This window comes from Engystomops pustulosus, chromosome 7 (genome assembly GCF_040894005.1).
Source record: "Engystomops pustulosus chromosome 7, aEngPut4.maternal, whole genome shotgun sequence".
NCBI classification, from domain to species: domain Eukaryota; kingdom Metazoa; phylum Chordata; class Amphibia; order Anura; family Leptodactylidae; genus Engystomops; species Engystomops pustulosus.
The window spans coordinates 116,488,685-116,502,974 of record NC_092417.1 but is presented as its reverse complement, the minus strand read 5'-3'; the positions used below and the strand labels follow the sequence as shown (position 1 = coordinate 116,502,974).

The window sequence follows — 14,290 nt, the reverse complement described above, 5'->3', positions numbered from 1 at the left end:
TAAAATCATAATGAAAATGTCAACTATCAACTATCAAAGGATAGGACATGTCCTATCTTTCTACGGGCTACGGAAAGGTATGATGCCGCTCGTCCGCTCTAACGTACTGTTCCCGTACGGCGCCGTGAGGCCATAGAAGTGTATGGGAGATGTCTATATGCCGTATATACGCCGGCTGTATATACGTTTGTGTGAATGTAGACTTGCTGTATATCCTTCATTATGACTCTTGTGTGTTGACAAAGCTGTGCCCCATAGTAACTGTAACAATAACTAGCCTCTGGCTAGTCATGTGTGTATACTGTGCTTGCACATGATGGGATTGACCGCAAACTAGAGGATTCAAGGCATCTCTTAAAAGGGGGTGTGGATGGTCAGTATTACTAGCTTATTCAGGAATTTCAGGCACAGCCCCACCCTCCATTGCTTGACAGCCAGCCTTTATAATGATGTGAAACTCCTGGTGCTGACACCTCTGTGTGCTTTTTGGTGCTTGTGCCCCATGCAGCCTGTGTGTATGAAATACTCCTATACACATGACTGAGAGCCTGTATAATAATGTGACAGTCCTGGTGCTGGCTCCTCTATGTGCTTCCTGCTGCTGACGCCCCCTGCAGCCTGTGTGTATGAGGTACTCCTATACACATGACTGATAGCCTGTATAATGATGTGACAGTCCTGGAGCTGGCTCCCCTATGTGCTTCCTGGTGCTGACGGCCCCTGCAGCAGGTTTGTGTATGAGATACTCCTATACACATGGCTGCATCCTGTGGCAATTGTTACAGCCTGACATACTGTTACTCCTATACACTACTTGTGTAGCTCATGTCTGTGTCTCTCACATGTGTATAGCAGAACATGTCAGGTACTTGTGCAGCTCATGTCTGTGTATCTCACATGTGTATAGGAGAACAAAGAATGTCAAGTACTTGTGTAGCTGATGTCTTTATCTCTCACACAGCAGATAAGGCACAAACACTAGCAACACTTTACTATACATTACATACAAACATCAGCAGGGGGAGGAGTGGGGTAACAGGGGTGATATCACTGTCTCTCTCCATGTGCCCAGCCTCATTTGCATAATAAAGAAAAGATTTTTAGAATGATTAGTGTATGAATTGACTAGATAAAGGCTAGGCTGGAATCCTTGTGAGATGCTCTAACAGGTAGTGGTGACGGACTAGTTACAGAGACCTGATGACAGGTGTCCTTAAAGGGGTGTTTATCCCATAGGGTCATATAGTTGTAAAACTACAACTGAGTGAACTTTGTTGCAGTTTTTGGAGAAGTTACTGTTTCTCCAGAACTACTTGTAGACATACAAACATGGTATGTAGCATGATACATGGTATAGATGAACAAAACTTCCTATTCTGCTGCATCATATATTATAGATAATTATCCTAACATAGAAAATATGAAGGGATTATATCTGGCACAGTCCAAAACAGTGGTTATGTCATCAATGGCTTATCTCCTACCTATTGGGAAAACCTACAGTTTATAGAGCACTATATTTTATTTTAAAGAGACAGTTATCTGTGAAGATACTATAATGGGAAGAGTCACATGTAATCTGAGACTGCACTATGTGATTTTAGTCTTAATGGAGGCAGTTCAGTGGATATTGGAAATCTTTCGGCTGGTGGTAAAAAAACAACAGCTACAATAAAAAATGTTTGGCCCCAGGCTGGTTGTTTGTGTCCTTGGAATCAGGGTATGTGTCATATAAATCCAGGAGTTATTGCAGGAATAAAATAGAGTCTGATCATCTTTTTATATGATACACACAGCAATACATAACTCCTTCAAAGCCAAAATGCATCCATGAGTGGAGGAGGCTAAGAGTTAATATGATGAAAGTTAGCATGGAACAATGCATACTTTTTTATTTTTCTTTATATTGCTTTTTAGAGCATAAACAGAAGTATGCAGTGACCTAACATTTCTGGGCCCCAATGTTATTTAACACAGCCGTAAATTATAGTAGCAGTGATTATTAATTTTGATAGGCCACAGGAAGCTTTTGGGCCACCCCGTGCTGCATGAATGGGTATGACTTCAACTTTGGCACTTGCTATACCACTTTCTGATGCAAACTTTAGCCAAATAAATATATTAGATGCACATAAATACATAGTATTAAAGCATTAATGTTTTGAGATCTTTAACATTTCTTTAGGTTTAGGATTAGAGATGAGCGAGTATACTCGTCCGAGCTTGATGCTCGTTCGAGTATTAAGGTACTCGAAACGGCTCGTTGCTCGGACGAGTATTTCCCCTGCTCGAGATCGAGCATTTAATTAAAAAAACACAGTGAAGAACAATGAAGAATAGAATAAAAACAGTGAACACAGGATCATTTAAGTGAAGAACACAGTGAAGAATAGATTACAGATGTTCTGCACATCTGCTTACTTGTCGGAAGATACACGCGGAACGGCAGCAGGGAGACATCGCGCGCAGCAGGGAGACATCGCGCGCAGCAGGGAGACATCGGGCACCACGGAGACATCGGGCAGCAGGCAGACATCGGGCACCAGGGAGACATCGGGCAGCAGGGAGACATCGGGGAGACTTCAGTGGAAGAAGAGGAGCGGATCCCGGGACAGCGTATCTCCTCTCCCGACAAGTAAGCAGATGTGCCGAACATCTGTAATCTATTCTTCACTGTGTTTTTCACTTAAATGATCCTGTGTTCACTGTTTTTATTCTATTCTTCACTGTTCTTCACATCTGCTAACTTGTCGGGAGATAATATACGCGCGGAACAGTGAAGAATAGATTGCAGATGTTTGCATACATCTGATAACTTATCAGAAGACATTCTTTTTCAATTAAATAACACATTTTATTCCCGAACCATGGTCCCTTTGAAAAATGCTCGAGTCTCCCATTGACTTCAATGGGGTTCGTTATTCGAGACGAGCACTCGAGCATCTGGAAAAGTTCGTCTCGAATAACGAGCACCCGAGCATTTTAGTGCTCGCTCATCTCTATTTAGGATCTCTTTAAATTGTTACAATATAACAGAACCTTAAGCATAAGTGCATACAATAGTTATAGGGTTCTTTTGCTTCAGAAGCTTTCAATGAATCATTGAAAGTTGCTATTACATTTCCTGTGACAAATGCCAATGTGCAGCATGACCACAAGCCTGGAAAAGCACATGATCATTTTTTATAAGGCACATGCATTGCACTAAGTTTGCCATGAAATGACCACTTGGCTAAAACTTCCATAACACGGCACAGAGGTTATTATGTATTCTGTGTGCACCATTTAATAACATGTGATTGACTTTTATAATCCTGACTATAATTCCTCCAAAAATGAAATGGATTGGAGTTTTAATATAATCCTATTTTAATGCACAGACCTCAAGGTATCCCTGCTCGGTTCTCAGAATTATATTTTTGACAGTTTCCAAGGATACCTGGCCAGTAGTACTTATTTCTCTATACACATGTTTGCATACTGTACATCCCATGCAAGTGTGCAGAATACAGATATAAGTCTCATAGCAGAATCCCAAACTCTCAAGTAATAGGTATCTCCTTGTTTGTGTCTGCTATCTGCCACTCTCACTTACCTTGCAGCCAGCAGGGCCGGGAGTAGTAATGATCCATTTGCCATATTCAGACCTGAACAAGAATGAGAGAGAAGCAGTCACCACCTGCCTTTGACTGGTATAACAAAGCCTCAGCTGTCACATGGAGGGAAGCAGCTCAGCTGAAGATTCGCTGCCCTGTAAAGGCTTGTGCCTGTGGATTGGTGATGAGTGGTGAGGGAGGGGTCCCCCACTGGCCCCCACCTTCCCTCTCGTGCATCTTCCAGCTCTGCTCTGTAGTATTGGAGGCTTCTGTGTGCTAGCAGGAGCTGCACTATGTCTTGAGCTCATCTAAGGGCGCAGCACTGGGCTAAGCTGATATGCCAGGCAGCCAGTCCTAGGAGAGGAGCGCAGGAGGCAGCTGCTGAGTGGACACTCTGGAGAGCACTCTGTCTGCACTCCCTAAGTGCTAAAGTGCCTTGAAGAGTGCCACTGCTCACCCCATTAGGAGCCAACTCCGAGGTTGTCTGCAAAGAGCTTGATGGTATATTCCCATTTCTTACAAGAAGCAGAAGGGAGGAGATTTGGAAGCTTAGGGGGACCTTAAGGTGTTTGTGGATCTCAGAGTGCTCGGCTGTTACCTGTGTTACCCATTGAGCTTCTATAGCAATGTTGGTCATGGAGATGTTGCTGGGGTTGGCATGGCTGTCAGGGATGGCCAGTGGTCAGAATGAAACGGAACCTATTCTGCTGGAAGGAAAATGCCTGGTGGTTTGTGACTCTAACCCGACTGCTGACCCAACTGGTACTGCGCTAGGCATCTCTGTGCGCTCTGGAAGTGCCAAAGTGGCATTCTCTGCCGTCAGGAATACCAACCACGAGCCGTCCGAGATGAGTAACAGATCCATGGTCATATACTTTGACCGGGTAAGTAAAACAGAGAAGTGCCTGTGCAGATACCTGTCCAGGCACCAGTCTAGTCCCTTCAGCCTATTCAGGTGATAAAGAAAGGGAGAAAGAATTAACCTTTGAATGACTTACCCATACCACTGTTTCCAGTGTTAGTCTTATTGTTTTACTGCTGTTAAGAAGTAACACAAAGATTCTGACTATAATTCTATAGGATTAGACTTGGAAGAGTTTCTGAGTAGCTCTGTGTCATATGTGTACACCATAGGTCCAGGGGCTGCTTTCATGTTAGGATAAGAACCTGACTCTCAGATCTTTCCTTTGTTCATGTGGTTTATGAAAGTGTCATGATGCATTTGCCATAACTAAAATTGTACCAGTGATATAACTAAAAAAATAATTGCAAGAGAAAAAGTGAATGAATGTGTCAGGTTTTTAAAAGCAACTAAATCCAAATCTGTGTATTCAATACCAGTAGTGTGAAGAGCTCACATTCTAGTCAAAGGTGTTGGATACCAACTACCCTATTAGTACATTCCTCCGCACTCAGTTTTATAGACCCCCCATTGAATGATCACCTGCATATGAGGACCAAATGTGGATTTGTATTTGGAATATCTAAAATTCATAAAGAAGTCAATAATACATGAAATTAGACTCCTACAAAAAGGCTTTTAATTTACAATGATAATTCCTATGGTATGGCCATACAAACCAGTTTCCTTGTTTGTCTGATGTAGTTTGTAGGTTTGTCTAGGTAGGTTTGTCTAGTGACAATAAATGCCACTTTTTGAATTTACAAAAAAAGATTCCATGTTGAGATATGAAAATACCAATACTGTGATGGAAGAATCTACACTATATGATCTATAGATGTAGTATGCGAAGGGCATTTAATTTAAGCAGTGCAGAAGTCACAACTAAATGCCACTCAATGATTGATATGTTGTGAACTCCCAGTATACAACGGTAGGCCATATATAATGACAATAAACCTATCCTGCAGTGTTTGATCACCCTGGTGGTTTTATGACCTAACTGAACTAAAGACTACTGTTTATATTAACATCTTTCCACACCACAAAGCTGTCCTGCGGCGCTGTAAAATACACCCAGTTATCATCAGCTTATTGTCAAATGACTTAGTGTCCACCGGTTATACCACCTGCACATAGTATACATCTATTTTCCAGAATATTTAGAAATCTCAGAAATGTTATTAAGGTTATTAGGAAACCAAACACTTAAAAAGAAATAAATTCAAAATTTTTAACTGAACTTAATTTTTTTTTTAAATAATGGACAGTCTAAATCCACATTGTGGTTTTTATGTGACAGTTTAGAATGGTCTGATAGTGTTGACAATAAACTTGGATATTTTTTGCTTCTTAAAATTTAGGCATTGGTTAATGTTGGAGGCGGTTTTGATGTAGACCGAAGTACCTTTACGTCCCCTAGGAAAGGGATTTACAGCTTCAATTTCCATGTGGTGAAGGTATACAATCGGCAAACCATCCAGGTGAGTCGGTGCTATTCATGTATTTTGTTGTCCAGTTGTCCCTGGAAATTGCATATAATGTTTGATGCAGTCTAAAACTGGAGTAGATACAGTTCAGAGGCGCAGTATGAATTATGCTTCACCTTCTTTTTTTCTACTTTTGGCTAAAACTCTGCATCAAACCTACATTTGTGACTCCATCTTTATATGCTTATTCATTTGTAAACTTACCGTAATTTTCTTGTGGTTCCACTTTGATAAAATATCAGAGTAGTTACTTTTACACTTTTGCTAACATGTTCAATGACATTAGTAGCATTTTATTACCAATACAATGCATAAAATAGGTACAAGAAACAGTAGGACCTCTTTGTATAGATAGTTAGACATATACACATACTATTCAATGTATATTAATTATATATTGTACACTTATTATACTGTCAAACCACCACCGTTTTTCTAGGTCAAGTGGAGGTAGGGTTAGCCACAGCTTGCACTTTGTAGTTGACTTCTGGATTCCAAGTAATGTATGACCAAAACAAGAAAATGCATACTATTATTTAATTATTACTATTATAATATTCTAGCAATATTACTTACACATCTGTTCAGTTTATGAACAGCAAATCGCTCTGTACTCTGTAATTTTCTTTTAAAAAGACTGTTTGGTACCCTTTCACCCTATCGTACAATATAATTTGCAAACAGGGTGTGAAAATGATGTGCTAAAAATGGTGTTAATTTTTAGAAACATCGTCTGAATTGGGCAGAATCCAGGAGATATTAATGGAACTTCTTTTGATCTGTCATATCTATATGTTCACTAACAAGCAGCATTTGGTTCCATGAGACATAATATGCTAATGTGTCCTATTTATGCTCTGGGTGTGATAAATCATAAAGCATCTTTTCTGTTGACATGGGCATGTTATGGCGTGAAGTCCATCATCAAGTCTCATAAACACCATATATCTCCGACGAAACTCTATAACCAGTCACCTAATATGTGTAAGATTGATAAACTATCATAGCATTTGACTGGTAATAAGGTAGAATTACTTTTTAGGCTCATACATTTTTTTTTCTTCCTAAATGTAAGCCAAAGAACATTGAGCTAGAATGTACAAGAAAAGATGTATGGTCATCTCTGAATTTTGGAGAGCAGTGGTTGTTATCCCTTCTAGTGGGGGATTTCTATGGCAAGGTACTTGCAGAGAGTCTCTGGAGCCAGGCACTTTTATAATCTGATGTGCTGGTCATTTGATATTAGTGTCTAGAAAGCACACATCTGGTCTTTCTGCTTAGTACAATGTTTGCAGCAAAGAATTTAGAATGAGCAATGCTTCTTCATTAAAATATAAGTATGTTGTACCTCAGATATTAAATTGATAATCATTTAACTCTTTAAAATGCAATTGCAGTTGTAAAAGTTACCTGTGATCTAGATAATCCTTCATTGTTCACTTTGTTCACATGAAATTCATACAGATGTAGCTGGGCTTGCTTTGTCATCTGCAATATGTTATCAGATTAGATTGTGCCAAATGTGATGTAGACAACACTAGTATGTTATCTAATATTATACAGACAATCTATAACCTGAAACAAATAGACAATTAGATGATAAACATAAATGTATGAACTAGCTAGATTAAATACGTATGAGATAGGTACCTATAGAATTAATGTCCACCCTGTAACTCTTCTTTGAGTGACATTTTAATAGTGAAATCATTTTCTGATAGCTGCTAAGGTTAGAAATTCCCTATAACAATAAAAACATAGGCTATTCACACCGTTCTGCTATCGTTAGTGATTTCTGGACTTCTTAAAATATTATATTGGTTCTTAAGAGTGTCCTGAGGTATGTACATTAGATGTACAATAGGCCCAAAGCAGTCAATTTCACACTTTTGATTTGTGTCCTATAACAAATGTATAAAGCATAACTGGAATAAGTTGTAACTAACTGCTATGGTTGGTTCGGGGTTATGATCCCAATTTCCACCCCCCCTGAAGAATATTATTATCATATGTATTTTAATGCATTAACTGACTAATACTTTTTACACTTCAGGTGAGCTTAATGCTGAATAATTGGTCTGTGATTTCTGCCTTTGCGGGCGACCAGGATGTGACAAGAGAAGCTGCAAGCAATGGTGTTCTTGTTGAAATGGAGAAAGGAGACATGGCTTACTTAAAACTAGACAAGGGCAATTTGATGGGAGGATGGAAGTTTTCAACATTTTCAGGATTTCTGGTATTCCCACTTTAAAACGACTTTTTCCTAGAGCATCAAGTGACAAAGAAGGGATTGTTTGCTATTGCCCCAAAATAGCTGCACTTAGATACTCGGGACATTTTTCACTTTGAAATATTCAAGACCCTACATATCTAATTGTGTGTTCACCTGCTTCAGAAACTTTATTATTGTAACAGACAAGGAACTAGTGAGATCAGCTGCCATTTCATTATAATTGCACTTTTACCAAAAAGCATCTTTGGTTTGCATCCTTTGACTTATATTGTTACTTACATTGTTACTCTGTTCTTTACCTCATTTAGGCCATATATAATTTAATTTAACTCAGTTGAACAATTGGTAGAGAATACTATAGAGATATCATGTATATTGGCTTCTAGGTAACACCAGAAATATCTAACATGGCACAGTGGCAGAATGGTGTATTCAATATTTCTCTGTATTTCTGAGTAATTGTGGAAATAAAGGCTGCTACATGTCTGATGCTTGTTCTGCTCTTGTAAAATGTGGCCCAAATACAAGCGATAGTAGTATATTTACATTTTAATATTATACTCTGTACTATAGGTGTGAATGCTGGAATGTCATTTGCTTCAAGTCCCTAACCCTTATTCAAGGCTCTTATGTTTCATATATTTCTAAATCTTATACCCAGCTATCTCAGTCATGTGCCAAAACAATGAGTATGTGCATATTCTGAAACAAGATCAGAAAATGTAAAATATTTTTTTTTAATAAATAGAATTTATTTGGGGGTTAGGCTTATGTTCTGTCTTATGTTTGTTTAACATATATTTTTTTAGGTTCAATCTATTAATGTCGCATGTTCAAATGGGAGTTTTAGCCAAAAAATGTAGTTTTTCAGAAACCATGTACGATATAAAATAAAACCTAACACAATAAAGTGCATACAGACACATACATATTAACTATATATATATATACATTATGTAAATGAATATTTTAAAACCTTTGTTTCAGTTCAAATGTTTTCTGTATGCAGCCGTCTGATATGTCACAGTTTATTATTTCTTACTATTGTCATTGGTTTTCTATTTTCTAATTTTTAATGTTATTTTCATAAATGTAAATGCTATAATTTTTCAGCACTCAGAGATGCCTAATTTTATGATAGTGAATATGAAAAGTGTAAGAAACTGAGTTTATAGAATTTATTGTTTTAGTTATATGTTACCGTAAAGTATGACAGACATTTGTTTGACTATGATAATAATATTTATTAAAAATTATTATTTGGAATGCCTTTATGCCTTTCATATATACCCCCCAATATCCCATTTTGTGAGTGGATACTGCAGAGTTAATATGCCGTGGCTTTATTTCAAGCCCCTGGCTTCAAGAAGGAACTTAATTAGCTCCTAAGGGGAAAATTAATACCAGCATAATAAGCAAAGTCTCCTTATTTATCCTCAGTTTTGTCTTAGTAATAGTTTTGCTGAGCTGATGGGGACATTGCTAAATCTTCCAACACACCAGGTGACTCCATCATATCTACAGCTTGATTGTTTCTGTAGAGGTTATTATTACAATGTGTTACAAGATGTGATTCCCATACTACTTGAATCTCTCCTGTGTAGTGTAAATAGACAGATCTGTGTATGGCCAAACAGCCCAAATCCGTTACAATCATCTATCTATCTATCTATCTATCTATCTATCTATCTATCTATCCCCTATCATTGCATTTATGATCCTAAAAACATCATTGTCATAAGCAACACAAGTTGTGTTGCAAAACCAGATTTTAACAAGAAATCCAGATATGTTAAATTATTTTTGTACTGTTGTATTATGTTTTATATTATGTTGATCTTATTATAACTCTTTGAGCATAAAATATTGCATTTTATTTTCTTATCTTTTGTAAGCCTTTAGTATTTTATTTTTGCTATTTGTCAATACTGATGTTAACTTTAGGAAACCTGGCACAGAAGGGGTAAATATTGAATTGTTAAAGTGTTTTTTTTTTCTTACGGACCTCCGGGTGCTCTCAGATACTTTTTCCCCCATGTACTCTTCAGTTGATGAACAGCTCTTGTCTAGAAGACAAAAAAGAAATCTGGCTGCTTTTCATCTGCTGATACACAGGACCTGCCACTAAGTCTTCATTATAAACACATCCAGATACAACAGCAGCAGCTGGTTGGGGGCTTTGGCTCAAACCAATTACAATTTATGAAGAGGTTAATAAAGGGAACAAGGTTTTCATGGGCACAAGCCGTCCCTCTTCAGTATTATGTTGTCTTCTTTATTCTTGTGATTATAGTTTTCCTATTTATACAGGTTTAGTAAAGGTAATAGAATGTTAACATAATGTTTTGAATTTTAAAGTGATTATTTTTTATAATTTAGGATAATGTTATATTATGATTGGCCTCTGTTTTGAATGTCATAATTGATTTTCAGAACTGAGGGTTTATATAAACACTTCTCTATTATCTTCTGTGTATAGACGAGGACACAAACTCATCCACAAGCATGTTGTGTATACATAGTGGGTGACTTCAAGCCATTAACCTTTAAATTTAAAAATTGTTCTAATGGGCTTGAAGTCTACAGACATACAGAGGCATGTACATGAAGTTACAGTGAAAGTTAAAGTGAATAGATAGAAATAGTGAAACCTATCAACTAAAAATATTTTTTTTATCCATTAGTCATATCCTGTTTCATAAAGCAATAAAAAACGGGAAATATAATTGTTTAAAGATTTTTTTTTTTTGTACATGTTTGTAGCCATTCTCTCCATTCTCCACCTTGAAATCCTGTGTTCAGCATAAGAAATTGCAGCAAACACCTTTCCCCCATTATTCTGCTTGCAAAAGGGGACAAAGGGTACTGTTCCCCTAAGTATCAAATTGGCAACCTAAACTGATTTGGTCACATAACACTAAGATGTAACTTTTGGGCCTAAATGACAATTTCTATGTGTTTAGGTGAGCCAACATTGCACCTCACCACAAACACACCATCCCCTCTGTGAAGCATGGTGCTAATAGCCTCACGCTGTGAGAATACTTGATTTCAGCAGGGACGGAGGAGCTTTTCAGAGTTCATGGGAAGATGGGCAATCATGGAGTAAAACCTGGTGGGGGTTGCAAAAGACTTGAAACTGGAAACCTTTAAGTAGGACAACAACCCTAAACATACAGCCAATGCATCAAAGCATAGTCAATGGTTAAAATGGCCCAGTCCAAGTCCAGACTAAAATCCCATTGAAAATCTGTGGCTTGAAAATTGCTGCTCACAAATGTACTTCAACCGATCTGAGCAAGAACTATTTTACAAAGTATGGCCAAAACCTACAGCCTTCACATGTGCTAAATTTGTAGACACATACCCAACAGACATAGGGCTTTCATTGCAATAAATCTGATCTGACGAAATGGGGGAGGGGGGATTAAATGCAAATGCATGCAACACTTTTTAGTTTTTTTTTTGGTTTGCAAAATACTTGATATTTGCGACATAAAATGTCAATAACACACGTTTAAGTTTGTGCCTACAACATTTAAAATGAGAAAAAGTTAATGGGATATGATGGCTTTTGCAATGTAATGTAAATGCCTTAAAGGACACCTGTCATCAGTTCACTGTCATTATTTCTGTCACCTCTACCTGTTGGAGCAGCTCACAAGGATTCCATCCCAGCCTTTATCTAGTCAATTCATATATTAATCATTATAAAATCATCTTTCCGTTATCATATAAATGAGGCTTGTTACATGGTCAGAGCCAGTGATGTCACCCCTGTTATCCCTCCCCTCTACTCCCCCTGATCATGTATGTATGTAATGTATAGTAAAGTATTGCTAGTGTTTGTGCTTTATCTGCTGACATGTTCTCCTCCCATACACATGTGAGAGACACAGACATCAGCTCCACCTGTACCTGACATGTTCTTCTACAACATGGCTGCCTGGAGCTGTTGTATCTCTCCTATACACACACAGGCTGCAGGGGCCACCAGCACCAGGAAGCACATGGAGGAGCCATTACACCATTATACCTCACACAATTATACAGACTGTCAGTCAAGCAATGGGGGGGGGGGGGGGCTGTGCCTCCCACTCATGAATAAGCTGGACAGCTTGAATATGATAATGACTCATTGGACATCTCACAGGTCATTTGCATACAGCTTTAGGATCTCATTGCTTGAGTTTATAGGCATGTAGAAGGACAATGGACAACATCTAAATGCCTAGATGTTCCTACAAAATACCTAAATTAGCTAAAATATTACTTAATTTCTTTTAAGGCTACAAGTTGAGACTTATTAAAGAGGACCTTTCACCACCTCACACGTGTAGAGATTAGCATACCGTATATACTTGTGTATAACAAAGAATGTAATGAAAAACCTCACCTCAGCTTATACACGAATCAATAAAAAAATAAACTTAAATACTCACCCTCCTGTGGCCCCGATGCTCAGCGCGGCTCCCGATGTCGGCGCAGCTTCTGTCTTTCCCACGGCACCTCTTCAGTCTTCTGTAACAGCCAGCATAGACATAGCCATGTTATCTGCCGGCCCATACTATGACGTCAGCAGCGGCTACATCATAGTATGCGCCTGCGGGCAGAGTGAATGGCTGCGTCTATGCCGGCTATTACAGAAGACCGAAGAGCAGTCGCGGGAAAGACAGAAGAGAAGCTGCACCAACATCGGGGAGCTGTGCTGAGCATCGGGGCCACCGGAGGGTGAATATATAAGTTTATTTTTTTATTGACTCATGTATTAGCTGAGGTGAGGTTTTTCAGCACATTTCTTGTGCTGAAAAGCTCGTCTTATACACGAGTATATACGGTATGCTATATACAGTGTCAATAGACAGCATGAGAGAAGATTAGCATAACACATGCCTCCAGCTCCAACCCCAGCTCCTCCTCTCTGACCAATCAGATTATAATGATCAGATATTGGGACTGATATCTGCACAACATGGGGCTAGAAATTTTAAGTGCGAAGTGGTGAAAGGTCCTCTTTAAGTTTTAAAGAATGAATTCCCATATGAGCAATTCACATATAAGCAGACATAGAAAAATGGTTACAAATTAATATTCGTACAATACAGATGCAAACAGTTAATAAGATAAAAATGAATAAACCTTACTACTAAAATAGAAGACTTATCTGATGGCAGAAGTTTGGACAGTCTGTCTAGCCGAAATGGAAACAATAGACCGACTCTGAGCATTTGCACGGCCCAATTTTACTCCGGCCCCCTGGGTTTTCACATCACTGAGAGGGAAATGTTCACACCTGTTTGTGTCCCTCATTGGGGTACGTTATTTAATTAGATTGTTAAATTGGATAACACTAAACAGAAACAGAATTAACAGAAATTGTTATGTGATCTAGTGGGGTTAATGGAGGTATACAGTCCAAAAATTCGAAAGGAAGGTAGGTCAGTATTCCCTGACCCTGTCCTGTTAGTGGGAACTCATAACAACGAGTTATATCCATGTTATTAGGAAATATATAATTTTCTTTTGCTTGACTCCTAACGTCCTTATTCAACTTTTGGCAGGAACAGATCAAGCCAAATTCCTTCTCTGCATACTAATGGACCTTCCTTTGACCCTAAATGAAAGATGTCCATAATGCCTACAATGAGATTTTTGAACTCCAGCCTGACTGATGCCCTGTTGTGAAGAGCGCTAGGCAAAGGTTTTACGACATCGTAAAATGTTTACTGGGGTGATGAGAGAAAAGGTGGACTACAACAATAAATGGTTATTTAATTTCTGTATGTAATATTATCACACTCTATAGCTATGTGGCTAATAACAGTGCATGTACTACTAGAGACTCCTAGTTCATGAAAAATCTAGTGCAACATCCCCCACCAGGGCCTGACCTTTCGGTGGCCGGAGGAATCCAGAGTGGCTTGCTAGTGTGGCTTAGAGCACGGCGATGATCATAGGGCTTGGTATCAGGAGCGGAGGCCTCGTGTACATCCTGGCAGGTCTCCAGCAGGTGGTGTGTGCAAGAAAATGGCAGTAGAGGCTGATGGAGTAGGTTTCTCCCTGGGGCAGC

At 38.7% G+C, this 14,290-nt stretch overlaps 1 protein-coding gene and 1 long non-coding RNA gene across 2 annotated transcripts in view; one reads left to right on the top strand and one right to left on the bottom strand.

Annotated features, from left to right (window-relative positions):
• The window catches only part of LOC140070774 (uncharacterized), a 51,668-nt gene extending 47,753 nt beyond the window's left edge, over positions 1 to 3,915 (bottom strand). Inside the window, exon 1 of the long non-coding RNA XR_011848982.1 lies at positions 3,596 to 3,915. This is a non-coding gene — a long non-coding RNA (uncharacterized lncRNA). The remainder of the gene's footprint in view (positions 1 to 3,595) is intronic.
• CBLN1 (cerebellin 1 precursor) lies at positions 3,831 to 8,958 on the top strand. Its single transcript, XM_072117660.1, has 3 exons — positions 3,831 to 4,480; positions 5,862 to 5,981; positions 8,041 to 8,958. The coding sequence occupies exons 1-3, from the start codon at positions 4,223 to 4,225 to the stop codon at positions 8,236 to 8,238; spliced, it is 576 nt and encodes a 191-aa protein (XP_071973761.1). The 5' UTR covers positions 3,831 to 4,222; the 3' UTR covers positions 8,239 to 8,958.
• The last annotated feature ends 5,332 nt before the right edge of the window (positions 8,959 to 14,290 follow it).

Coding starts and splice junctions, on each gene's coding strand:
- CBLN1 (XM_072117660.1), top strand. CDS start 4,223: ATGTTGGTCATGGAGATGTTGCTGGGGTTGGCATGGCTGTCAGGGATG. Junction 4,481..5,861: donor TGGTCATATACTTTGACCGG/GTAAGTAAAACA, acceptor CTTAAAATTTAG/GCATTGGTTAATGTTGGAGG. Junction 5,982..8,040: donor ACAATCGGCAAACCATCCAG/GTGAGTCGGTGC, acceptor TTTACACTTCAG/GTGAGCTTAATGCTGAATAA.